This window comes from Myiozetetes cayanensis, unplaced genomic scaffold, assembly GCF_022539395.1.
Source record: "Myiozetetes cayanensis isolate MyiCay16 unplaced genomic scaffold, myiCay2020 scf10, whole genome shotgun sequence".
In the NCBI taxonomy this organism is placed as follows: Eukaryota; Metazoa; Chordata; class Aves; order Passeriformes; family Tyrannidae; genus Myiozetetes; species Myiozetetes cayanensis.
Genome location: NW_026086605.1, coordinates 8,565,747 through 8,593,599, shown reverse-complemented (window position 1 = coordinate 8,593,599; position 27,853 = coordinate 8,565,747). Strand labels below are relative to the sequence as shown.

Sequence of the window (27,853 nt, the reverse complement as noted above, 5' to 3'; positions counted from 1 at the left end):
TAGCTCACCCTCAAGATTGTGGCTTGTCTGAAAAAACTTAGGCAAGAAGAAGAAGCCAATTTCAAGAAAAAAAAGAGCATAAGGATGGTTGCCAGTGCTTTGACCCTTAAGGTTCTCCCACTGGTCATTCTCCTTGGGACCACACATTTGTGCGTGAGTATGTTTTTACACTGCTTTTCTTTCCATGTGCCAGCTCTGCTCCGTGCTGAGCCCTGCCTGGATAGTTCCAGTGGAGTGTCCACATTTCAGGACACTGAGGTGTCCAAGTAAATGCAGCATAACAGGGAAGTCTTATGGTTTTTTGGAGCAGACATCTACGGTGTCAAGGAACGGCTCATCTGGGTGCAATCAGCTCAGTGGCCACCCTACTCCCAGGGGTGTGCAGTGGGGAGTGCAGTCACTCCCACAGCCCTGGGCACCAAGAAATGCTCCAGAACACTGGGCTGCAGCATGGGCAGCTCAGTTTAGAATCACAGAATGTTTTGGGGTGGAAGGGACCTTAAAGATCGTCTAGTTCCAACCCCCCATGCAGTGGGCAGGGACATCTTCCACTAGGCCAGATCGCACAGAGCCCCTTCCAGCCTGGCTTTGAATGTTTCCATGGATGGAGCATCCACCATCTCCCTCGGTAACCTGTGCCAGTGTTTCACTACCCTCACCATAAAAATTTTCTTCCTTGTATCTAGTCTTCATGGTGAAGGGCCTAAATATCGGACTATTGTCCTGGCAGTTTTGCAAACTCTTCTGTCTAAGGTGAAATTTTCCCCCAGCCGTATGTTTTGGATGACTGAATTATCATTGCCACTAATGTGGGAGGAAGGCTAGTGGCAAAATATTCAACACAGCTAGAGATGGCCAGAGGCCTACTCAGGCAGAGCTTGATATACTTCCCCAAATCTATTCATCTCCTCTTAAAAGAAGACTGGAAGAATGACTTGTAACCAAAGGAAAGTTAAAAGCCAGTTTTTAAAAAATTCTTTTGTTCTTCCAAGCATGGGGATCAAGTCGATTTTCTCATGAAGGAATCTGAAGTTCTTTAAAACAACTACTTTCTTAGTGACATTTCCCATGTGTGCAGGTTCACATTTACTGAAATGTGTTGCGAAAATTCAGATGTTGACAGGTTAAGATTGAGGTCTTTGGGAAAAAGACATAGTGAGGGGCTTTAATGGGTTATAGATCTTTTTGAAGAGATTGGTGAATTGGAGATCAGTGATCTTAGTAACACAACAGAGTAACTATTAGTTAGTGTCTACTCTGTCAGCACTTGGTCCAGCAGTACCTGAAGCAGCTTACTGAGGGGATCAGTTCTAGGGTAGTTCAATGCCAGGTTTACAGACATTGGCAGAACCCAATCTAATATAAATAAGATCATAATGAATTGGCTGTGTTAATTCATGCTCAGTGAAGGAGATGTAGGGGCAGTCTTAGACAACATGAAGACTTGCAGATTTTTCGTAACTAGTCCTAAGTGTTAGGTTGATTCATTAGCTTTGACAATCCTAATCTAACTTTGCCCTAAATATTGCTGTAGAAAATGTAGTGTATATCTCCCCCCAACCCTGAAAATTCATTAACATTGCTAAAATGCATAAGCAATTCTGCTGTCACTGAAAAGCAGCACGACAGAATATTCAGCAGGCTAGTTTTTAATAAAACATGCTTTTTCTTCATAATTAATATAGCAAGGTTTTCTGGCTTAGCACTTGGCATGGATCCCAGAAAAAAAAATAAAAAAATAAGAGGGGAATGAGTTGCCATGATGTGACCATTTCATGACAAACAAGTTATAAGAGGACATTTTTGCCTTAATGATTTGTCCCAAAGAAAAAGTTGCACTGGAATAGTTTGAATGAAAAAATAATAGACTTTGCACTTTGCTGAAACCATGGAAAACAGTCTCAATTGCTATTTCCATCTTATCCTAGAAATACCTATCTTCATTTTTATTTGAATCAGGCTTTAGGAGTTTTTATACACACTGATTAACAGATATTATTGGTGAAATACAGCATAAGTCAAACACAGGTTTAAGCAGTAACTCATGTTGAGTCAGTTCAAACACTCAGACATTCAAGGATCTGGTGGGTTTGGAGCAGAACCCTTAGGCAAAAATTTTCATTCAGTTCTTTCATATTACCTGAAGGTAAACTGAATTCACCTGTATGAATCCAAACTATTTCCACGAAAGGCATAAAGCTGCATGGTGAATGCAAGTGAGAACAAATTTGGTCCTTTATTTAAGCATACATGCTGCCAGCACACCAAAGACTGTCTTCAGACATGGCAGGTCTTCTCTGATGGTTGGTTTTTTCCTGCTTTTCATTTCACTTCTGCTCAGCAAAATACTGTAGTAGAAATGTGCCTACTTGGGCTAGAGAAATCTGGAACACGACAAGACCAAGTTGGATCCCACAATACTCCAGCGTAAATCAACATGTGTTCAGATCAGGCTTTTTCCTTGTATCAGAATTCTCTGCAAACTCAACTCTCCTGGCAGGAAGGAGGAAGACTTGCAAAGGGCAGAGTAGCAGAGGTAGTTCCTCACTGAGTATTTTGGAACTTCAAAAAATTGTTGTCGGCTTAGTTGTGGTGGAAAGTGTTTTGAAGTCACTAGTCATGCCCAGTCCAATAACCAAGAGCACTTATCAGTGAAAACAGATGAAAGTATCACATTAAGATCAAACAATTGCCAAAAAACCTTATCAACAGTGCCTGTCTCCTGCCTGGCCCACAGCAAGCAGGAAACTATTACCAGCAGTGCAGGTCCTTCCTTGCCTCAGGTGCTTGGAGACCAACATTTTGGGCTGTCCCAACGTTAACACTGTCTGATATCTTTTCCTAATCCCCAGTGGATCTATTCCTGTAGAAAACTCCCACTTCTTCTCCCCTCACCCTCACTTCAGGGCTGCACTATTCGCACAAGGCCTTCATGCTGCACTGTGTTGAGAACTGATCCCCTGCAAAGAGAAGGGAGTGCTGTCAGGCCCGTCTCGGTTTGTGGCCCATCAGGTGTGATACCCTTCTGCAGCACTCGCCTAAATTTGCCTGATGCAGCAGGAAAGCAACAAAGCCCTGGGAGCGCCCCCAGCTAATTTTGCACGGTGCTCTCAGAGAGGGAAGCGTTCGGCTCTGACCCCCGAAGGCAATCAGCTTATGCCCTGCAGCATGCAGGTTGATATCCCGTGTAACTAAAGGGACTTAATGACTTTGCATAAGCTTTAAGTCTAGCAGTATAACCTGCATTCCCAGCACTGGCTGCAGAAGCGTTTGATAGCGCAGCGCACTCGTGTGTAGTGTGACAGGCCGGCTCCTGCAGCCCCCTGACACAGATTTTGTAGCTTCCCCTTGCTATGGCATCCAAGGCTGACCCCGTTTCCCACACGGGAGCACGAGCACACCTCACCCACCAGCGAGCAGGTTTAAAAACAACCCACTGTTACCAGGCCGCTTCTCACAGTGCAAAGATTAATTTGGAAACTTTGATCTCTTGGAAAACAGGAGCAGGTAACTCCTGAGTGGAGAACCAAGCTGGTTTCAGCAGCACCTCTGAGGGATCTTGCTTTTTTTCCTGGATCCCTGTGGGGTTTTTGTATCAGGTGCTACCACGGGAAGGGTTCACAATTAAATAATCAGCAAAATAAAGACTTTAAATGTGAACCTCTCTGGGTACCCTGGGAGAAGTTGATAAGGACACATCATTTACTCTAAGGCACACATTGCTGCTCAGTGTGGAGGTAGGAGATGTCTTGTTAGCAGAGAGGTGAAGAAGTCAGAGGTTTTGGTGGAATCCTTTCAGAGAATGGTTTCCCAGGCAAAAACTTCAACATATGTTGCATGTGTGCTCCAGATGATAGTGTGCCCTGCTTTCATTATACAGCAAGCATGGTCTTGGCTGAGAAATACAATGTCATTGCTGGAAAAGCAACTTTCCCTTGAAGTTCAAAGACTGTCACTACCCAAGACGGTTGCAGGCAAAAATCTGGCCAATTGTAAGAGCATCAGAACTGTCGATTCCCTCCTCCTTTGGCAAGCAGCCCAGACAAAGGTTCTTACTGAGAGCTGTCAGTGGGATCAAGGGGTTCACTACGAGAAGGCAGTAGTTGTGCCTGCCCTCATGGCTCCTTCATGCCTGATGTCAGTTCTGGATGGAAGTTGAACAAATATATACATCTTCATTCTCCAGTTCAACCCCATTCCACCTCCTTCTTGGCTGCAAAGCTGTGGCTGCACAGGTGAACAAATGAAAGCGTAATCTTTGTTCTTCTGCCATGGAGGCCACCTCATGGCAAGTTGCAGGAGAATTTGCAGGACTTAATGCAACTAACTGAACTAGCCAATTCCTACCAATGCAGTTTGGTGTTTGAACTCCTGTAGTGCTTTGTTTTGAAGTGTTTGCATTTGTAGAGGTATTTTTCATCTCTCTCGCTAGTCTGTCATGCCAGTTTGAGTAGCTACACTGTTTTCTCTGGAATTCTGCTTTGCACGCATGTAAATTCACAGCCTAACCCTGGGCTGTCACCTCTCTTTCTCCACCTTCTTTTTTCTTTAGTTATTTGTTTTTATTGTAATAAGGGGTAGCAAAGTACCCAAGACATAGTAAACAGTTCAACTGCAGAATGCCCTTGGCAGCAGTAAATAATTTCACTTGAATTTGGGGTCAAATCTTTCTGGCTTTATTCACAAAGAATTGCCAGAAATTAACTGGACATTTTTGTCTGAGAAAGAATCACAGAATTCTGTCCTGAGATGAAGAAAGCTCATAGTTCTGACATTCCTGTTTGAAATCTATTACATTTTATTAATCTCTTCTTCTTGAGAAGTTGAAATGGAAAAATTGAGAACATCATATATCTTCAATATTTAATCTTAGTACAAAGTCTATTTAGCAAAATTTTGATGGTTCTTTGGAGAAATGAAGTTTTAGTAAAGTGCTAATCATTACAATGACGACAGACAACAAAGATCAGGTGAAATTAGGATATTTTGAATTTCAGCCATTTTTTCCACTATTTTTTCTAGGAGCCCTATAAATGTAATTGGTTCCACAGTCAGTAATGCACTGATACCCATATAAAATGTTTCTCCTAGCCTTTTTTTTTCAGGGTTTCTTTTTTATGAGCCTAAAGTAATAAAATTTAGAATTGCTCTCTGCAAATTCTTCCAGCTTTGTCCCTCATCTCTGCAGACCTGCTACGAACAGGATCCAGTGATTTTATTGCCTCTTGAGAGAGCACACAAAGTATCAGTGTCGAGCTGAAGCAAGGAGACTGTTCGGTGAAACCAGCCCCTCAGTCTAATTTCTTCTCCCCTGCTTCACTCCTTTTGTTTGAATCCTGCTCCGTGTTGGGCTTAGTGTTGCACCTCGTCAGAAGGACAAGATCCTCCTCTGCTGGCCATGAGCAATACGGCACTGCAGGCAGGAGGCCCTGCCTTCACTGCCCCTGCCTGCACCCCCTCCTGCAGCCCCCTCCTGCCACCGCCTCGCACCGTGCACCTCTCCTAACAACCTCCTTCTGCATCCCATATCCAACACCTTGCATCACAAACCCTACATCCCTCACCCCCTTGTGGCGAGGAGGAAGGGGGGAGCTCCAGCAGGCAGGAGGGAAGGAGGTGGACTCTGCACACCACCGTGGCATGCTTCATGACAGGAGACAAAAGGCTAAAATTTAGCCCTGTGCTGGCCAGTGGGGGCAAAAATGCTTGAAAACCAGTGTGGTAAGTGGTCCACTGGGCCTCAGGAGGGAGGAGAAAACTCTCCATACTGAGAAGTCAGCTCTGCTCAAGGTTTTGTCCCCTGCTGCAGCTTGTGACGGGCACAGAAGAAGGGAAAGCTGCAGCACAAAATAAGATACAGGAGCCTTACAGTAAAGATTGTGTTTAACTCTTTGACTTTCCATGCTGGGTATTCCAGGAGCTTTTGTTCCCAATAACATTTGTGCTGTGTCAGCACACAGAGGCTTTCATCCAAAAGCAGGAACCAAAATCTGGGACTCAGCCACCCTAGAGTCCAAGCCACTGCCTACTCTGAAGGATGTTACTGGAAACCTGCACACTGTTTAGGGTACCAGTTTACTGCAAGAGGGAGTTTAGGGTATCTGCCCTTTTGCAGTCAGCTGTGCCCGTGCTTGGACAGGAGGGGCAGGTGGGTCACCTGGAAAAGAAAGTAGTGTAGCAAAGGGGCTATGTCTTTCATCTTTCTTATTTCCTTGAGGTGTGACCATTGTGAGACTTCCATCTCTGCTCTTCAGCTGGGGAAACTGAGGCACGGAAAAGTGCAATGCAGTCACATCCTGCACCTCACTCAGCCTGGGCTGAAACCCTTTGTCATTTCCCTGGGGTGCCAAGGGCTGCCACGAGTGCGGGAGCAAGCTCACTAAAGTCAAACCCTTCAGACCCAAACCCTTTCCAACCCCACCAGGCAAACAGCACAACAGGGCAGCGCAGAGGGCTGGGGAGGGAGATGAAACGCTTCTTGCTTTATCCTGCTTCCTTGTTCTTTGTTTCATCTCTTCCTCCAAAAGAAAAGAGTACACTTGCAGGGTTTGTTTTGGTCTGTTTATGGATGAACGCTACCACTAATTGTAAATGGAGCAATTAGACCTTTGCTTTATATGGTCTCCGCCGGGGTCTGGCAAAGGATCTGAAGAACGCTGTACCTGCACTCAGGAAGCATATACACCAAGGACAGAGCTTTTACAGCCTTCTCATTTACCATCATCTCTGCACTCATTCCGGGGGGCAATTGTGTGAGGATGTGTCCTTCCAGCTGCAAAGGATTTAGTTCTGTATGTGTGTGGCTCACTTAAATGCACCTGGGAAGGGGCTCAGCTGAGTGGTTCAGGGGACATTGCTCTCATTAAAGTCAGTGGCAAGGGGAGAGCTGGAGTGTCTGTTCTTCCTGGCTCAAACACAAGAGGGATACAAACGTGCCTGAAGCAAAAACTCATTTATATATTCCAGATAATATTCACAAATATGAATTCTGAGCTTCTTTTTGTTCTGTTTCTTATTCTTTGCTTCTGATTCATTTGTTCTTAGTCACAACCAGCATTATATGAGAATATCTTTCTTCTATAAATAAGGTACAACTAAACAGGGCATATATTTATAATTAATTGTATCTATAACAATGCATAATAGTTGTGTATGTATACTGTCTTTATTACTAAATTGTTTGGAAATATGTTTTCTTCAAAAAATCGTGTGAAGGATGAAGAACAGCAGCTCCAAATCTCCTCCTTTACACCACTGTTAGCATGTGTATCCTCATTGCAGGCAGGTAATCCTGAGCCTGCAGCTGGGATTTAAAGGAAGAGGGAAAGCAAACGGAAATCGTCATGCTGGGGATATGTCCTGGTGTAGAGTCAGTGTGTCTCCTTTCAGACAAACCTCACTCACACTCTTCAAAGGCTGAGAGCTGTTTTCCGTCTTCTTCTGTTCCCTTTTGTTGCTTGCCCTTGATCATGAGCCAAACCGGAAAAGCTGGAGCCCCATGTCCGAGGTTGGACACATGGCATTTCCTCATGGAAAGCACCAGAAATATTCTTCTACATCCAAAGGCTGTAAACAGCCTTCCAGTTCAGGAATCCAGATCCCATTGCCTGCACCAGGCTTAGACTCCTGGGCCGTGCTGCAGTGCCTGACCTCCACTCTACCAAGCCCTGGCATGTCCCAGCCTCCAGCTTTGTCAGCCAGCTGGAGTGTGGCCCCTGTCAGCATTTCAGAGAAGCTGAACAAACAGCCCATGTGCCATCACTTTGTAAGCTAAAAGGCAATTTAACTCATTCAGGACAGATTTGCCCCCAAACAGACCAGCCCAGCAGCTTGGGCTGTGTGCTCAGAAAGCCAGATATCCCATGTGGATTGCTGACATTTTGTTAATCTTCTGAAAGAGCTTGTAAAACCCAGTCTAATGAGCTCCAAAGTAGGGAACAACCTTATCTGGATGTCCAGCACTAGGGGCAAACAGAAACTTTGCATTGTAAGCAAAGCTCTGTTCTGGCTTTTGGTTTTTTTCAGAATCTGACTCTCTACCCTTTATTATCTCATGCAGGCTTCCCAAGTTTCCCTCTGGGTCCAGCTAATGCAAGGTAAGTGCTTTCAGTTTCTTCTTTTTAACTTCTGGGTACAAAACTGAAAGGCTGGCAACTTGGTTCATCAAGAGCCTTCACTAGTGCCCAGTGCTGAATTTTACTTCATCCAGAGCCTTGCTGAGCTTAAAGTAAGGCCTGTGTAGAAAATCTGTTTACCTTTGGACAAGTAATATGGCAAGCATTTTCAGACCTCCTCAAGTGCTACAGGTGCAGGAGGCAACTCTGCATCGTGTCCCAGCCAGGAGTGTGCCTGGCACACTGGAGCTCAAAACAGAGGTACAGCAGCAGTACCAATGAGCAGCTGATCCTGGGATTCTCCCAGATCACACCTGCAACTCTCAGTTCTGTTCCAGGCCAGGACTTTTCTGCAACTCTGTGCCTTCATGTGCTTTGGGCCATGGACTGGAGGAGAAGTCATGGTGCTGGGATACAAACCTCTCAGAAGGATAAGCAAAGAGCCTAGCTGTGGATGAAAACTGAAGGTCAAATAAATAGCTGACTTTCCCTTGCAGCTTACAACTAACTGTGAAACTTATTTCTGCAAGGCTCTGTCCAAAGTGCAGGAAGGTTCAAAAAGTGTTTACAAGCCCATGCAAGTAAAAAAATCATTAAAGGCTACATAGCATTAAGATGTTGATAAGGGAAAAGCTGTGATGGTTGTTGTGTGAGGATGTGTAAATTGTGTGAGGATTTGTACATCCTTTTGCAGCCTACTTGGTCTATGTAGAAGATTATGGTTTTATTGATAAGTTTAGTATTTTGCAGGTAACCCCAGCTCCTCCTTTTCTTCATTACAGTGGCTCTTACATCTGAGTTTATAATGTATATCTAATCAAGTATTACATTAATTTTGTTCATTATTCTGCAAAAAAAGAGTGTGGGTTTTACTATGCACTCATTATCTATCTGCATTCCTGTTCATTCCAGTGGCATTTTTGCTTTCATATCAAATCTGGAAGTCCAGAAACCTTGTAGTTCATACAGCAGTGCTTCTTTCCCCAAATCAATGTTGCTGTTCTAACATGTGTGTAGGAAACAAATTTCCAAATCGTTTGTGTGTTTGAGCTCAGTATCTGACTTCTGTAAATATTTGACCATAGAGTCATACACTTGACTTCAGGGTTTGCACACCTGTTTACAAACAAGTTTGCAGCCCTGTGCAAACTGTTTGATTTCCTTTTTAATGGTAGAGTATCCCTTTCACCATTTCTCAGTTCATTCCCTCCCTTGTGGTTTACGGTCCTTACACTGTCCCTCCATTGTACCTTGCTCTCTCCCACTCTCCATCCCCCTGCAAGTCTCCACTCCTTCAACCATCATGCTCCAGCTTAACCCAGCATCCACCCCTCTGCTGCAAAAGATGCTGCAAAGCTCCTTTTAAGTAACAACCACAAAACTATTTGAAAGGCTTCCTGGCTCTGTTGTTAGCTGGCCTCCCTTCTTTCTGAAGCTGCAGATACTCCCAGCCACAGCCTGCTTAGAAGGGATGAAATACTATGAGGTCTCATCTCTGCAGAAGTAAATGGGGAATATCTCATTATTTAAAATATAGTCAGGATTTCAGCCTCATAAAAATAACACTACAATAACCTCAGAGCTGGAGACAAAAGGTATTTAGAGAGGTGGTAGGAAAAGTCATCCTGCTTAAATTAGGCCAGATTTCAGTCAGTCCCCGGAGGTTCAGAGAGCTTGAATAAATGGTGGGTACTTTCTGGCGCTCTTGATGTGTGTTGGCAATAGGTTTTAACTCTGCACATCACTCATCTTGACAACTGCAGTCCAACAAAGTTACCTCGCAATTCAGGTCACCCGATGGCATCCTAATGCATCACTTTCCCACTTGGAACATTAGTCATGACTTGATCCAGTGAAGGTTTTGAAAACAGTGTGACTGTCGACGTTGAGATATCTGTTCTCTCAGTAACAGAGAGCTTGTGTAAGCTAATGAACAAGGGGATATTGATCAGAAATCCATTGCTTGATTGACAGCTCTTGGCAATATGAAAACCTGCAGATGAAAGCTTGAGCAGTTTAAAAGATCACCCAGACCTCAAAGCTGATTTGAAGCTTTAAAAGTCAATCTCTGTCTATCAATTATGGGGGGATTTTTTGTACTACACAGAGGAAAGTTATTCTTTGAAAATTTGCATGCAGGATGTCTAATTTAATTTCATGTAATAGTCACATTTCAGTGACAAATGTCAGATCACTGCTTTTTTTAAGCATGTTAAGGTTTTCCAGCACTTACAAAGAATGAGCACTCTGATTTAGTAATATGTTTAAATCAACCAGTGTATCAGACTTTGTGCTTTAATTATGTGTTCAGATAAAAAACAGTGTTGTTTTTACTTTACTAAACCTATGGCTTGTTATGAATAATTAAAAAAATGGAATGGGAGCACTTCTTAAATAAGAGATGTGGAAGCCAAATAGTTATTTAGTGTCAAAGCAGTGATAAATAAGAAGATGTCTTTTAGTTTGGTGTCACATATCCAAGTCAGGGTTTTCTGGTCTTTGTTTTTCATTGCTTTGTGCAGCTGGAGAGGAGACAGAATAGCAGGGAGATGGGAAGCATCACTCATGCGACCCCTAGAAGCTATATTTGTTTCACAGTTTCATGAAGAGGGATGGTGATGGACAAAGCAGGACACTGGTCATTTCTTAGATCTCCTGCACTCTCACATCACCTTGGCTGGTCTCCAGGGCAGTCCCTTCAGCTTCCCGATTCCCACTATCCACATGGGAGCCAGGGTATCCAAAAGGGTTTGCTGATGTCTTCTGAGCCCTTTCCACATACACCCATAACACCATGACTTGATCACTGAGTTTCTTGAAATGGTATTGCCAGTCCATGAGGGGGCTGCTCAGTCCCACCTGTTTGACCTCAGCCCTGGCCACCTGAAATGGTCCTCCTTAAGGGGTGCTGGAGGCCAGACTGGCCTCAGATGTGCAACAGCCTGTCCCAAAACTGCCCTGTCAGTGCAAGTGGGGGTTTGTGCTCTTCCATATCTCAGGGCCACCAGAAGCAGATGTCTTGCAAAACCTGAATTACGTCTTGGCCAACTTGGGGTTTACTGCAGAAATGTGCTTAAAAATAGTCTATAATGTGTCAACAAGTAATTTTATGAGTGTTGTTAATAAATGATTAATCCATTGCTAAGAAATTATGCCAAATTATGTAACAAAATCAAGTGACAGTAGTGTCACTTCTTAACACCATACTTACACTAACAGTTGGTTTAAAAAACAGAGTAGATGATTCTACAATGGCTTGGCAATTTGTGCTCATTTGGGTCACTTATTTTTCCTCTGTTGATTCAAGACAGTCCTCTCCAACCTCTGTAAAGCATGCCAGCGTATTTGCAGTCTGCTTTTGGCAGCCATAACTCCCCCTCTTCATCCTTCATAACTTCCAACAGGTATATTTATCCATAAAAAGGGCTACCCCATCCTTCAGAATACTTCTTTAAAGCATCTGTGGAATAAAAGCCAACATGCCCCACTAAGATTCTGAAAATAAACTGGAGAAACAAAATCAGACTCCTTCAGACACTTCTCTCAAACTCCAGTCATTTGCAAAATCTCCTCTCCAACAAAGTGAACTTGCAGGCTGCATTTCAGGCAAAACTTCCTTTTTGTTTTTCTTTCTTAACTACATCACATTAAATTTAATTTTGTTCACTGTAGACAATGTCCTTATCTTCCAGCAAGATCCTTCTGTTCCTCTGCAAGGCATACACTTCTGCAACACTTCCACATAGCCGAGACTCGGCTCCTGTGGAAATAATGAGCTGAGGAAAAGGAGTCTTGACTTGACATAGCAATAAATGAGGTGAAACTTTCCTCTAAATTTTTTTTTTTTTTTTTTGGTGAGGAATGAGAGTTGGCAAGTAGGAAAAAAAAAAAAGAAGAAAAAAGACAGTTCTATTTTAATATGAAATATAAAACACCCATTGTACAAAAGTGGAATTTCTTCTTTTTTTCAGAAGCAAAGAAAGAATAAAGATAAAGGCTGCAAGCGAATGAATGAGGAGAGAAAACTAAGATAATGCAGTCGATAATCAGTTCAAGGCAGAGCATTATCCATGGGGCCATCGGTCCAGCCCTAGGGGAGAGCTTTTTAAAATGTCTCTGTACGTAGCTTAGCTTTGCTCATTACCATACCTTGTCTTTGAAACACTGGAGTGGCTCCCACCGACAACAGCTGTACCTGTGGAAGGAGCTGCCAGCCCACTTTAATCAAACGATCCCCCCAGAGCGGCTGGCAGAGCTGCAGGTCCCAGCAGGCTCCCGTGAGGACACTGGGGGCTGGGGGCTGGCAGGGATGAGGGTGGGCTCCTCAGCACATGTCTGCTGTGTCAGGCCCTCGCTCCTTGAAGGGTGTTTTATGGGCAAGGAGTCACACAGATGTGCAGGTGCCTCAGACTCCCCATCCCTCCCGATTGTCCTTGGAATGGGACTCTGTCCCCACACACAGCAGGCACCCGTGTGCTGGGGGGGGTCTTGCCTCGTGCTGCAGCAGCGATGATGCCGGTGATCAAAGCTGCTGCACAAAGAAAACCCCTTCTTCTTGTAGGAATCTGAATCTCCTTCTCTCACTGTGCTGGTACCACCCTCAGCATCTTCTCTGGCTGTACTGCCACATGGAGGGCTCCTCATGCCTGTGCCTGCAGAGCCCTGGCCTGCATCCCCTCTGGGGCATCCCAGCTGCCACCACAGGAGACAGCTGAGCAGCCAGAGACCCAGTGCCCTTCAGGAGGGTCAGGGAGGGCAGCACTGGGGCCACTGATGCTCAGGGTGCCCATGCTGGGCTCCAGGTGAGCTGTACCTATGCCAAGGAAGAGCTGAACATCACCTTTGGTGCTCAGGATGATGTAATCTCTAGACCCACTGACATCCCAAATGAGCTGAAAGAGATAAGGACTGTCCATCTCAGGGAATAACTTCTTTCATACCTTGTCTCCTTCCAGCAGTTTTGATTCCTCTGTTCTTTCACCCTCTTCTCACCCCTCCCTGCAGACAAGGATGATGACTTTGAATACTATGACTCCACGGAACAGGAGCAGGACCCCAACCTCCAGCACCATTCCTGGGAGCAAGTGAGCTTTATGGAGACATCTGTAGGTGACTTCTATACCATGCCAGGTACCTCTGAGAGGTGGGCATGGGGAGGCAAGGAAGGGGTAAAATCCCAACCCTGAGCTTGCAGTGTGAGTGTGGCAGGTCTCGGCTGCCAGCCTGCTCTCGAAATGCCTGCATCAAAGGGATGAGTTAGGAGGATCATTTGCAGTGTTCTTCTTTGTATTTCTCTTGTAAGGAGCCTGTGTTTTATCTCCAGGTTTCACAGGATGGATTATGATCATGCAGAACATTTCTGATTGCTACTACAAAAAAGCACAGGCTTATTTGTCTATAGACACTGTAAGATGTAATTGCTGTTTTCATGGGATATATGTTCTGTATTTATGCTGGGAACCAAATGTAGAGCAGGGTTCTTTTTTTTTTTTTTTTTTTTCTTTTATTTTTTTCAGTTGCAGGGTTTTTTTCTTTCCTTTTTCTGTTTCACCAAACTTCAGGAGAACAGGAAAGGATCCTCAAGATTACTCAGGAAACACAAAAGGCAAGACAGGGAAGTTGCCTGTAACATTCCCTGAGTTATCCCCCAGTACAAAGAAAGCAGAGCTTGTATTTGACTGTCCCCAATACCCATTACTCCTGGCAGCCTGGACTGCAGTGGGGAGGTTGAGCATGGTGTAAGGAGCAGTGTGCAAGTGACTGGCAACAGCCACCCAGGGGCTAATGGTGATGGATGGCCTTTCTGGGGGAAATTCAGTGCCATATTCCAAACAGAAGAATGGCAAATACAGGTACCTACAGACTAAGTGCATGAAAGCAGACAGCCAGAGGCAATGCCAAAGAGGCAAATCTATCCCTGAGCAAAGAAAGGGGCTTGCCACATCGCAGCTCCCTAGCAGACATGGCAAAGGGAGTGAAGGAGCTGCAGACCCAAAGCCATGAGCTGTTACAGCTTGCAGTAAGCTCTGCAGCAATTCACACCACTGCTGTGGCTGCTGAACTGAGGCATAAGCACAGTACATGTTACACTGGATGCTGTGCCCAGGAAGGCAGCCTTCTGCAGTCAGAAGATGCGAGAAGAAAAAGCAGGTGATGAAGGTTGAGAAGCTGAAAGATCTTCATCCTTACCTCTGCAGACCTATGCCTCTCTGACCCCTGCAAGAACGGTGGTAGGTGTGCACCCAATGGAAGGGACTTCAGCTGTGCCTGCCCCAAGCCATATGGTGGCACCACATGTGAAAAAGGTAATGGATCTTTGGCTAACCTACACTCCTTATTTTGGCACTCAACGTTAATGTTACGACTTTATAAACCCACTCTTTGCTGGGGTGAGGGTTCTGACAGCCCACAGCAGTGTTCATAGATCTTACACTTAGTGCCTCATCCAGACCAAAGTCTGTCTGAATAGCATCCAGTAAAATAGACTTCAGGAGTACAGAGACTACTCCTCTATCCCCTGCCAGGTGGGCAGTGGGGAGCTGCTCATTTGTACCACAGATATTTTACCATAAATACCACAAACATGAAGAGAAATCACAGGTCCACACCTGTCAAATGAAAGCTTCCTTGGGGCATCAGGAGCAAACATCTTCCCATGATCCCTGCAAAGGCACAGCTCTTGAGCACACACAATTGCTGATGAAGTACCTTGTGTCTCTGTTTTCCACAGTGGAGGACACGTGCCTGGACATGAACTGCCGCATTGGTGACTGCCTGGTTCTGTTAAGCCCACCTTATTTTCGGTGCAGCTGTAAGCCTCCATACAAGGGATCGTTCTGTCAACGTGGTGAGCACTCAGCAGGACACTGAGACAACTGTGGAGGGGACAGCACCATGGCTGGTCTGCAGTGGGAAATCCCTTGCAGCCCACTGCAGAGGGTGATCCTGCCCTAGTACTGCAACCTGAGTCTGCTGCAGCTCCCATCCATGGGGCTGGCCAGTGATGAGTTATGCTTGGTTTGCAGGGTGGTGGTTCAGTCACTCGTAAAACACCCAGTGATATGCATTTTGCAAGACTTCATAAGAACTCAAACTCAACAGGCTAAGGGGGAGCTCTCTCCAGTTTCCATTGGACATGTGAATGGCTGCCTAGTGTTCAGCAGATTAACAAGGCTGTTCTGTGTTTTCCACATCGACAGCATCTAATCAGTGCAATCCAAACCCTTGCAAAAATGGAGGTACCTGCATACGGAACAGAAAGAGATCAAAATTCACCTGTGAGTGCCCTGAACCTTTCAGAGGGAGATTCTGCGAGATCGGTATGTCACGGCTCCAGGGGAAGGGGTAGGGGAGAAGCCTCCAGACAGCCAGGGCTGCCTTCACCCTGCAGCCAGACTGACCGATGCTGTCACTGCTCCAAGTGCCCGACTACACCTGGGCACCAATCTCCTTGGGGAGAGGGTCAGAGGAAGAGGCTGACTTGGCAAAGGGGCTTGAAACAGTTCCCGTACCTGTATTTTCCAGGTGTGCTTTGGCAAGGTCCCACTTGGTACTTTTGGCAAGGTACATAATGAGTGAGCACATATTTCCCAGAGGTTGCACATGTCACATGGAGAAGAAATGTCAGGTTTTCCTTAAACACTCGAAATCTGATGTAGTGAAGATTAATGCCTTGATTCCCCAGGCTGAGGGGACTGCTTCTGATGTGTGGCCAAGGGTATGGAATTACCCCAGCCTGCTGCACAGAGAGCCTTCTGCCTCTGCAGCATCACTGTGGGCACCACACCCCACACAGGTTTCCAAGGAGAAGGATCCTTTTCTTTCCCTTTTATAAGCTGGTTGCACTTCAAACTCCATCAAACCCCATGTACCACTAAATGCTCCACATTACAGGTGACTTTTCCTTCCCCTCACCTACGGGTTAGGTTCATAGCCCCATAACCTTCCTTTTGGCACATAATTTGCCCTGGCATGGTAGCAGCAGTGTGCCCACTCCCGTGGGATCTGCCTAGTCCTGCTTAAAGCCAGTTACTGCACAGGCCACTGGTGGAGAGATTCTGATTTGAAATTAAGATACCTCTTATCTGCTAGGTCTTTACCAAGCAAAGAGGTTTTAGGCATTTGAAGTCAATCAAGCTAAAAGGTGGAGAAATGCTGGGACATTGGTCTTATTTCTGGACTGTGTACAATAAGGAACATCATTACTTGGCCCCATAGGTTCTTCTGATCTTCCATAAAATTAATGTAGTACAAGGAAGGCAAGCAAGAGGAATCACTTTGAGAAAGGAACAACACGAAAGTCGTTTTCATATGAGCATTGTCTCCCTACAGGACCAGATGATTGTTATGAAGAAGACTCCTCTAAGTACAGGGGAAGAGTGAATCAAGCAGTAGATGGCAGGACCTGCCTGAACTGGAATTCCCACCATCTCCTGGACTTTCCTTTTAATGCCTTTATGGAGAATGCTGACTTTCATGGCATTGGTGATCATAATTTCTGCAGGTAATATTTTGAAGAAGTAGCTGTAGAGATCTGTATCAAAGAGAGCACTGAGGGCAAACTGCTCATGAGTTTGACAAACTGATGATGTTAAGATCTCACATCTTTCTAGACACTGCCTGTCTATAAAACACTAGAATGTTAGAGATGTCTTCTCTAGCCATACTGATGTGAGGCTTCCAGAAGCAGCCCTTTTTCCTTTGAACCAGTCCCCCAGTTTTCTTATGGTTAAGACAGGTATGAGGATGGTATGACAGGTAATATGGAAGAAGGCTCCTCTTTATCTCAAGCATCTTCTTTGTCAAATCTTATGAAAGAGTATCTTTGGAAGTTCAGATCCTATGAGAGCATGAGGCTGCATCCCTGCTAAGCATCCTCTGCTCCTTCACTGGAGAATTTCTCTTCATAGAGACTTTCCCAGTCCCACTGGCTGATTCTTTCAAATGTTCCCTTCAGGAATCCTGATGAAGATGAAAAACCCTGGTGCTATGTCAGAAAAAATAAGGAAGTAGATTGGGAATTCTGTGATGTTTCACCCTGCTCAGGTAAAGAATTAGAAGCGAGCCACTCCACAGTGTTTAGGCAGTCCAGAGCAGAGGGCACTGCTACTTAACTCCTCCAGTCTAATATTACCTCTGCATTGTAAATCTGCTGTCACTTCCAACACAGATGAAGAGCCAACAGACCCACCTGAATCAAATGAAATATTCGATACATGTGGGCAACCAGAAGTTCGTGGAACACTCAAGAGGATCTATGGTGGATCCAAGGCTACAGCTGGCAAACATCCCTGGATGGCATCTGTGCAGATGAAGACTCCAGATGGGAGTACACATTTCTGTGGTGGAGTGCTAATTAAATCATGCTGGGTTCTTACTGCTGGGCACTGCTTTGAGTAGGTGCATGCCCTGGAATTAGGGTAGATAAGTGTATAAAAATCAGGATGGTTAGAAAAGACGGCTTAGTATCCAAATTATTTGCGACCAAAATGATTGCTGGGAATCAAATTGAAAGGAAAACTGATATGTGAAAAAAATGGACACATACATAAAAATGCTTACATACTTGAAAATGGTTCTTGTTGGAATAAGAAACTTATGCCCCATTTCCTAAAATGAGCTAAAATAGTTGTGTGAGAGGAGAAAAGGAGGAAAGTAACAAGATTTTGCAATGTATAAAGGAAGAACTCTATGAAAAATTCAGGGGATATTGGAATACTATAAGAAATATCAAATACTACATCAGAATTAAGTTCTTCAAAACAGCCAAAACATGCATTTTGCTTTCATTTGTTACTGTGTCAGCTAGCTTTAAATATTTCCTTCAATATTTTTATTGAATTAGTTGGAAACCACCTAGGAAACAGGTAAATTACACTCTGGAGATCATTCCAACACAGATAATTTTAAATATGCCCAGCCAGTGGCAAGCAATTGTACTCTCATGGCTCCAGCACACCGCTACTCTGCCCTAAAATGCAAGGAAAATCATGTATGTGAAGCTTTAAATCTGCTTTATTTCACAATTGCAGCAAGTTAAGAGCACATATATTTTCCAACACCATTGCTTTACTAACTAAGCCTTCCTATAATGATCTTAGGAAATCTTCTGGCCATGCTCTACAACAGGAAGCAATATCTTGACTTCCTGGTACTGAAAGTGTAGGTTTTCATTACCACTGGTAGACAATGTCTGTATGTAATTTACTTTTGTGTTTGTTGTTTGTTTGTTTGTTTGTGGTGGTTTTTTTGTTTTCTAGAAACGTGAAACGAAATATCCAAGTAGCCCTTGGAAAGCAAAACCTGAAGAAGAAAGAGTTTCATGAGCAAAGGTTTGATGTGGAGAAAATCATTATTCATGACAAATACAGTGACAGAGGTGGTGTCCCATACAATGATATTGGTAAATCCCTTTCACTGAATACTCACGTGTCTCACCTCCAACCCCAGCTGTTTGAAGCTGTTCGTCTCCAACTAAAATTCTCATTGAAAATATGCTCTGGAAATAATTAGGACAAATTGTGATCTAGGCCCATTTGAATCTTTGGGACATAAATTGTAATGGGCAGGCAGAAATTACTCTGTAGGAGGAGCAGAACAATTGGGACAGGTCCAACATGGATTGCAAATGGCACATGGGGTACATGCAGCTTTGCAGGGGGGGTGTCACAGGCTGGTAACAATGGTTAGGGATTAAATTTAGCATCAAATACTTTTTGCTGTTGTTTATCTGCCCTCCAGCACTACTTAAATTGAAGCCAGTTGATGGTTACTGTGCAGTGGAAACAAAGTATGTGAAAACAGCATGTCTCCCTAACTTCTTCTTTCCTGCTGGGACTGACTGCTTCATTTCTGGATGGGGAGAGACAGAGACAGGTATTTGTGGGCTATCTGGATTTCGGTGGGCACTTTGGTGGTACTTTAAGTAGTAATTGCCAGAATCAAGTATGAACTTAGGCCCTAGAGAAACCATGACATGGAATTCAAAAGCTAAAACATGCCACAGAAATTACTTCTTAGCAGAAATCTATAAGTGCTATACCAATAAACCATTCAGAAGTCTGAAAAAATTCCTGATGCATCTTTTTGCTTGCCAAATGCCTCACTATGTCATGGTTTCATCTGAAGCCAGCAACAGAAGCAAGAAGGTATCAAGAGAAGCTGTTGTATAGCTTGTGTGTTTCAAGATTGGACCAAGAAAGACAAGAACTTTCACATAGTTTTCCAGCCCATTGTGTCAGATAAAGCTTTTCAGAAGCAGCATCTGGATCTTCAGATGTACTGAAAAATAAAAATTTAAAAAAAAAAAAAAAAACCAAAGCTTTTCAAGTTCAACCAGCTCTATCCAAAACCTTTCTTGCCTGCAGTAAATCCTCAGGGGAGAAATTACTGTTCTTAAAACAAAAGATAATGGCAATTTTCTAAAAAATGCGTTTTCTTATGTTCTGATTGATGTGCTGCTGTAAAGCAGCAGAAGGAAAACGTGTCACTGAGGCTGCAGTAGGTGTCCTAGTGCTTTGTCACTGATGCAGTCTGATATGATACATAGGACCAAATTCTCCCTTCTGATGTAACTCTCATTGAAGTCCACAAGAGACAAGTGTGTTCATTTGATCAGAATGCACCAACAGAATTTAATGGACATTTTTTAAAAGTTCCAAATAAAAAGTCTCTCTTAAAAAGGGTATGGGGAAATTTATTTTTTTTCCCAACAAAAAGTATCAAGTACCCTGTACGTGTTCAGACTAGATGGCTCCTTCTTTGAGCAGAGCTATTATTAGCATTTCAGGAAATCACCACAGAAATGGAATATTTCCTGAAACTCAAGCAGAACCAAACTTATAAACCACCTTTAATTATCTACAGATGTAGTGCTTTGAAACTCTGGCTACTGCCTTTAGATGTCAAGTTATGTCTTTAGATTCACTGTAATTAATCATTGCCCTTAAATATTGTATGATTTTCAGTTTTCATCTGTTTCATTAGCTTGCATGTTAAAACATCTAATGACACCAGTCTGAGAAGTGCTGAGCAGCTCGAAGTCCCATGGGGACCTGTGGGAGCTGCAGACAACCAGCACCTTGGAAAAGCAGGACTGCACGGATAGAGCTGATTGGAGCTAAATTCTGAATACATGACTTTGCTTTTATTCAGGCAACAACGTGGTGTCCTGAGGGAAGCTTCCAGACACCAACTTTAACCCTTATAATTTCTGACAGATAGTTCTTTTCTTCCCAGGCTAGCACATGCATCCCTCCTGCTCTTCCCCATCCCATCTATATGGCAAGCAACCTCGTACTTTGAATAAAGACAACACATAAGAGTATTGGGAGGAAAGTGACTCCACTCTTTTGGTGCACATCCCATAGGTGAAGCATCTGATCAGCTGCTAGATGCCAGGGTCAAGCTGATTTCACAGAGGAAATGCAATGAACCTGAACTACATAATAACTTACTGGATGAAAGCATGTTTTGTGCAGGGAAACTTCGAAAACCCGGAACTGATTCTTGTCAGGTTTGTTGCCTTTTCTGTATTTGAACACTAATTTTTTGTGTAAAGAGTCAGGCTGTGCAGAGCAATAGCTTTGGTAGGGTGCTGCATATGTGTCTGTTTCTCACATCAGTGTACATCAAGAACCTTTCTTCAGTAGGCTTTGAGATGCACATCCCCAGAGCTGATATTGTCACTGTCACCTACAGGCAGATCTATGGAAGCTAGATACCAGCCTGGAAAGTTTGGTTTCTGAAACAGTTTGTCATAATAACCTAAAAACTTACCTGTTTTTCCTCAAGTTTATTACATGTTATGCCATAAGCACCAATTCTAATCTGATTTTCACTATCAGAGCTAAGACTTGCAGGGCATCAGTACTGAGGTTTCTTCTCATTACAGCTGGTGCAAATGGGAAGCAAGTTAATACTTAAACCAATGAAAGGCAGGGAAGAGTTTGAACAACACTTGCTAAGGTGCAAACTACCACTGTAAAGCATACATTGCAATAGAAATCACAAATAAACCAAAAATTAGACCAACCAACCAACTCAGAACAAGTCTATTTGAGGGGCGTGAGACAGATCAAGGTTTCATTTGTGCCAGGGATCATATCTTTATCTTTCTGAGTTCAGGCTCTGAATTCCTGGTACTTTCATGCCTAGGAAATTTCATGTGACCTTGTCAGATGTACGTCACATACTGGAACAAACAAAAAATTACATCCAAAAAGTTTGGTATCATTTGACCTAATTCCAGAACTGCAAGTCTACTCAGGGACTAAGCAGCATCTGATGATAAATGCAATAGGAAAACAACATCATTGCATCTTCAAAGTTTTATGATGACAGAGAAGCATTCTGATATTGCTTCATGTTTTGAACATGTGCTTTCCTTCATCAGGGAGACTCCGGAGGCCCACTGACTTGTGTGGAAAACAGCTCCTACTATGTATATGGCCTTGTGAGCTGGGGTGATGGCTGTGGGTTAAAAAACAAGCCAGGAGTTTATACCCAGGTGACAACATTTCTCAGTTGGATTAAATCTGCAATTCAGGCTGAGTCAAGGTTACGTCATTAGGAGAGAACGACAAATGGTAAGCTTGAGGTATTTACTATTTTTATCAATTCCCCAAATTCCTCCTCTTTGACCAGATTTTTCTATATTTTCTCATGGCCTACACAGGGCATCCTTCTCCACCATTTTAAAAATAACTTTAGATTGCTTGCTGGAATGCCAGAGACAGTTTTTCTGTTGTGGCCTTTGAAATAAGCCCACATTTTGTAACAAAAGCAGTCAGGAAGTAAAGCTACTCCAGTTCTTCCTCAAATAAATCAGAGCCCCTAATATCAATCTTTCTAGCTCTGCTTTTCAAGCCATGAAAATTCTACAGGCTCAGCTGCTGCCAGCCACTCCCTCTTCCCCTTATGCTACTGTTTAAGGTGTGTTTTTTCTACACTCTTTTGACCCTTACACTCCAAAGCTATTGGTGTGTGCTCTTAAAGTCAGTGCCATTTTTCACATACATAAAACCCACCATGTTTCTGAATGCAGCCATTGGACTTATCTGAGGAGGGAGGATCAGAGAGAATTATTTTTAAAAGTACTTTGGTAGGGTAAATAACCACAAATTCCATCAGTGATGCCTTCCATATTGAAAAAAAAAAACAAAAAAAACCCAACAAAACCACAAAACACCACCAAACTTTCAATATAAGAATTATCCACTTTATTCCAGATTAAAGGCTAATTACTTACCAGGCTGCAGATCTACAATGGTATATATGTGCTTAACAAGCTCAGTGAGACCTTGCAAGTACTAAATTATGTTAAAAAAATCTGGGTCAAAAGCTATTGGATACTATTGAGGTTTTCATAAGTTTTACATGTCAAAATTGTGTAATTTTTGCCCAGTGATTCTGCACAGACATTTGAAAATCAAGGGGTTGGTATTAAATCAGTATATAAAGAATAAATATGTTTGTGAAGAACCAATTCCTTAAAACAGTAATGTCTGTCTCATTTGAATTCCAACGTTTACAACCTTCTATAAGCAGATACCTAATCTATCAATAGCTACCCCTATTGTAACAATTTCTAAAATAGTAATTTTGATTTCTTTTTGCTTTGGAAGGTTTGAAAAAGACTGAAGAACTAATTGTGATCTGAATACATCCTGCTAATCTAGAGCAAATTCCCTGATGTCTCCCAGAAGACCTGACCTTGGCTAGTCAGTGAGAACTTTGCTCCCATTGGACTTTGTCTTATTCTTGTTAAGCCACCTGAATCACACTTTTGTATTCTCTTAGGTCGATGGTGCCAATAATCCAGGAACATAAAATTCTCCAAAAATTATAAGTATGGACTAAGATTCACCCAATTTATTCATTACAAATTATTTCATACTCTACCATCCATGGTACAAAGCTGAGCCTGCCAGTCACCTAGTACTAATTTCATTTACAGCTTCAAATAAATAGCAGAATCTGTAATACATACAGTGATAAATCATAAAGTATCCACACAAAATAAAATTATCACTTATAAATAGCAGTGTTTTGGTTGCTTTTCAAAACAAGAAGTTCTTAAATGCCATCTATTGTGTTTCCCCAAAAACTGGAGAACCTACAGGATTTTCAGGACAAGATGAAAATCTATTTGTGTTATGTCATGTTTCCATTTACTTCTGATACAGCTGCATTTGCCTTCTCTTGACTTGCAGAATTTCTGAAGCATCAGGGTTGACTGCGACTTGCTGAGATCCTTCTGTCTCCAACTGGTCCTGTAAAATCACATCCAAATAGATCGTGAAACCAGTCAGTGGACAGAAGAGGGTTTTAATTATTATTCTATTAAAATATTTGCATATTAAAAATTACCACAACCAGCAAATGAACAAAATCTAAATCACTGCTGTGCACTGAGCAGAATTTCTACAGTGGAGAAGTGCAAAAAGTGGACCTGTTCATGTAAGTTAGATACCACACATACCAAAGGACTAAATGTGCTCCTAATTTCTAATTTGATCCCTCAAGGGAATTCAGCAGTGTCATAGCTGAGAAATTCCTGTAGGGACTATGAAGTGCCATGGAATGGGATTTACTTAGGTGATGGGATGTGTTTCCCTTAACTTGTGGATGTTGTCAGATCTCCAAGTGTCCTGGTACCTCTGTGTAAAGCAAAAATAGAGGTGGAAGGTGCTCCCTGTGCAACTCCCCTTCTCTTTTCCTAATTTCAGCAGGACACCATGTGTTACTATATAATTATGTGATGCCATGTAATCTCCTTCAAATTAAGATGTACACTAAGCCACAAAGCATTATGAGGGAAGTGTACATATCCTGTTCAAATATCAGGGAGAACTGCAGACTCCAGGGAGCACTCAAAAGTATGAAACAGGATGTGCACTGGCAAAGAGCAGAGCTCTTGGGATTTGTGGGGTTTAGTCTACTTACAGCTCCAGGTCTGTACTGAGCAGCAGCATGCTGCAATCCCATCTCCCGAAGGTAGGCCAGCTCAGCAGCTCTTCTTGCCATTTCCACCTTGTGAGAACCTGGGGGAGTCCAGCCAATGCCTCTGAGCCAGTTCAAGTCAGACTTGTATTTTACCTGAGAGAATGAAACATACCCCAGTGTGTATTTGGTTGGTTGGGCTCTAATCAAATCACACGCCCTGGGTATTCAAGAGGAGCATATCAAGAACAACAGAGGTGGTAATAAACAAATTATTCATATTTAGCAAGTAGACTGTAGTTCTTTCAAGAACTTGATATTGTTGACAGGTGAGGTCTGCAAAGCACATTGCCCCATAGCACCTGGAAGGACCGTGTCACTCGGCTGTACTTACATCACTCTGCAGCTTGTAGGCCTGCTTTGCATGCTTCACATTTAGCTGCTCAGGATCACAAGTGTAGTGGTGCAAAGGCTGCCTGTAGTTAACATTGCTTGCAAGCTGCTGGCTTCTCTTGGCGTGGAGGAATCCTGGCTGGTTGAGGTGACTCTGGAACTGTCCCCTATTTAGGGCATAATCACTCCTGTACTGGATGTCACTCTGGAGCTTCCCCACTCTGAGGACATGTCTGATTTTGGGATCATCATTTGCACTGAGGAATCCAATCTGCTGGCCTCTGTCTCTCAGGAAGGCTTCTCTGTATTTGTACTGCAGGAAGTGCAGAGGAAAATCTTGTTTTCACATTTGGATTACGTTCAAATTCCGTTACCATCCCCTAGCTATCAGTCATGCTTCCTGCAGTGCAGAAAGACCAGGGGTTTGGTATCAAACTACATCTCCTAATCTAACAAGATGCTTTAGAAGAATGACCTTTGTGCTCATTTTCAAAAGAGTGGAAAGACTTAGTGGGGGCAAAATGCTCATATCTTGAAAGCAATCAGAGATGCCCTCATGGTTGCACTCTTGGGCACACCCAATACACAGCTCAAGCAATGAAGCTCCTCCATCTTTAGCTTTCTTGCCTACTGTGATCTTCTGTGTTCAAAGATGACCCACTTTATTCTAGGCCATGCTTTAACTCTTCATAGCCTAGTATCTATTTTACTTGACTACATCATAATATGGCTCCTTCCCAAGAAAAAGTTTTGGGAGATGAAACAAGGCAGACTGGTATTGGACATTATTAATGGTAGCCTTCAGTTGGAAATATTTACACTTAACCAGCACCCAGGTTCACTGGATCACCAATTTTCCAAAACAGAGCAAAGTTCACTTATGTCAGAATTCACCCATTTTTACAGGATGGGATGGCATAGGAAGAGGGTTGGGAAGTGTTTGAAGCAGAACAATTCTTACATCACTGGCAATCTCTCTTGAAGCCTTTGCTGTCTGGAATGGGATGGCGTCGATTCTAAAATCATAGCCAGATGCCCTTGTCTGTTCCCAAGATGTTTTATACAATTTCTGTGTTGAAAAGAAAAGAACAAAACAGTCATTTCCCCCTGCAGTTTCTTAAACGCAGTCCCATAACTGCAATAATAAATGTTTTATCCTACTGGGCTTATTTGTATCAAGAGTCATCAGTGCCATCTCCAAGGTTTTGATCCAGTTCTATAGTACTTCAACTTCTTTTCTATTCACCATAATGATAAAATGCCTCATCTGAAAAGTGCCACCAGGGTTTCCTTTTGTACTTGAATGTGGTTGGTTTTGATGTGATTTAATTTCTATTAGAAACTCTGATGCATCAGTCACATCAATATTGCATTGATATTGCCCTTATTCTCTCTTTTGATGCATCCACTCACAGTGTCTTGGGTTTCCTGGCATCATAATTTCAATACCAGTTATTTCAAGCTTTTCAAATGATCCCTGTCTCTCTCCCCAGCCACATGTGGCTTCATTAACTCATACAGAATAACAGCCAGTTCTAACATATTTAATGTGACTTTGAGGATGTGTAGCACATTTACATCCTGAAGAGAAATTGCTCTAGATTTGGTTCCTCTTCTACTAGTAGCTTTCTTAAAATAGCTTCAGGTCTGCAGGTCCTGCTACACAGTCATGGTATCTCAGCTGACATTTTTGTCTGTCCCTTTGTGATTTTATTAATTTGCTTTCTGTAAGTCTTTGATATATCCTTTCTGGATTTTGTGACCACATGAAAACAAGCACAAAATCCACTCCACATTTAAAAGATAAGCTTCTGTTTCACTGGTGAAGGTAATGCTGGGTGGTGTTAACTTTGAAGATACACTGAGATGCTGGAAATCCTGCAAGACAGCCTGGATAGAAGCAACACAAGCATCACTGTACACCTGGCTAACAGGCTGACCTTTCATTTGTGAACAGTCTTTGAACACAATATTTGCCTTTTTACTCTCTATCACTTCAAAAAATATGAATCCCACTTGTTTCTTTCACCTACATAGCATCTATCACCAAACAAACTTCTGACAAACTAAGGTCATTCTGACCCTACAGGTAAAGACAACAGCTCTTTAGTCAGGGAACAGGATACCAGGAATAGACTGAGTTCCTCTGTATGGGATAATGTGGAAAGAAATTCTCTTTACACCAATTCCACTCACTGATTCAGTTACATCCATATTGATGACAAGTATGACTATGTTCAAACACAGTAATGCACTTCAGAAACGCAGATTATATAGTCCTCACCCAAACATAAGCAAAAAGATTTTAATTTGTAATTAACCATAACTGTACCAAAGGTCTGAAATCCTTAATAATAGCTTACTGCCCTGGAAAGTTAAATGAATTCTCAAAAGAATTTCCTGATTCCTCTAGCCCAAAACTACAAATGTTGGCTGTTCACAGCCTCTGGCTTTCTTTAGTTTTGGTCAGGCTCAGAGAACCTGGCTTCTACATATATGAAGGTTCTTATTCCCAATCAAGTTTACCAAGTCACCTCCTCAAAGGAAAAGGTTTACTTACATCACTGATTTGAAGTGCATTCTGTCGGGCTCGGATAAAATCCGGATGATCAGGAGGCAGAGTGTACCTGTGCCTGGCTTCAGAGCCTCCAGCCTTGTACAGTCTCTGTGAAGCCAAAATCATTGAATGAAACTGATACTGGAGGCAATGTCAAAATCACTTCTTTCATGCATGATAGTACAACAAAAATAAAGATCACTTTTACATTAAAATGAAACCTACATCATTGCACTGGAGGTAGCTGGTTTTGGCATGAATCAAATTTGGAGAGTCAACCACGGCAGTGAACTTCAAACTTTCTGGCTTCTGACGGTACTTTATCTGAGAGGTGGAGGAGGCAACAAACACAAACAAAGGAAAAAAACACGAGATGTTTCTGTTAATGGTATATGACAATTCTGAGTGCGTGATAAATGGAGTAAAACATAAAAGACACTTTCTTGAAGCCACTGTTCTGCTTTAGTCTCAGTTGCTCTTTCAGCTAGGGACTGAGGATGCCTCTGTATCACTGCTGCGGTGCCCGGGCACCAAACTTCTTTTTGTGTGTATGTGCAAGAAGGACTTCCCACTGAAAATTCACATGCAAAAAGCTTTTGAACACTACACTTTTGACAGCTCATAATTTTTCTCCATTAATACATGATACTGAGCAGGCAAGTGCCCCTTCAGTGTGGTTGTCAGTGCTGTAACTTTCTATACAACTTCCATAACCACCTGCTTAGAATTTCATAATGGAGTTTACTGCATTTATTTATTGCTACATGTTTTGCTTATACTCCTGTGTTTCATTTGGAATGGAAAATATTCAGCAGGTGTCACACAGTGGACTTGCGTCTCCTGTACT

General features: G+C 42.9%; 2 protein-coding genes across 4 annotated transcripts in view; one reads left to right on the top strand and one right to left on the bottom strand.

Annotated features, from left to right (window-relative positions):
• Positions 1–23,152, top strand: HABP2 (hyaluronan binding protein 2). The gene is made up of 14 exons (XM_050305219.1): positions 1–153; positions 8,060–8,096; positions 13,119–13,244; positions 14,312–14,419; positions 14,845–14,961; positions 15,314–15,433; positions 16,446–16,617; positions 17,071–17,159; positions 17,284–17,509; positions 18,374–18,516; positions 18,855–18,989; positions 20,483–20,628; positions 21,508–21,700; positions 22,739–23,152. Exons 1-13 carry the CDS (start codon positions 85–87, stop codon positions 21,682–21,684), a joined length of 1,665 nt encoding a protein of 554 aa, XP_050161176.1. The 5' UTR covers positions 1–84; the 3' UTR covers positions 21,685–21,700; positions 22,739–23,152.
• NRAP (nebulin related anchoring protein) overlaps positions 22,973–27,853 on the bottom strand; it is a 49,229-nt gene continuing 44,348 nt past the window's right edge. For all 3 annotated transcript variants that reach the window (XM_050305216.1, XM_050305218.1, XM_050305217.1), the window contains 6 exons: positions 27,232–27,330; positions 27,010–27,114; positions 25,411–25,518; positions 24,451–24,762; positions 24,060–24,212; positions 22,973–23,386 (listed from right to left, as the gene is read on the bottom strand). In XM_050305216.1, coding sequence (XP_050161173.1) covers positions 23,285–23,386; positions 24,060–24,212; positions 24,451–24,762; positions 25,411–25,518; positions 27,010–27,114; positions 27,232–27,330 — 879 coding nt within the window. In that variant the 3' untranslated portion in view covers positions 22,973–23,284. The remainder of the gene's footprint in view (positions 23,387–24,059; positions 24,213–24,450; positions 24,763–25,410; positions 25,519–27,009; positions 27,115–27,231; positions 27,331–27,853) is intronic.

Bases quoted from the DNA above. Each gene is read 5' to 3' on its own strand.
- HABP2 (XM_050305219.1), top strand. From the start codon at position 85: ATGGTTGCCAGTGCTTTGACCCTTAAGGTTCTCCCACTGGTCATTCTC. The intron at 15,434-16,445 runs GTATGTCACGGC...GTCTCCCTACAG, and splicing joins AGGGAGATTCTGCGAGATCG to GACCAGATGATTGTTATGAA. The intron at 20,629-21,507 runs GTTTGTTGCCTT...TTCCTTCATCAG, and splicing joins CCGGAACTGATTCTTGTCAG to GGAGACTCCGGAGGCCCACT.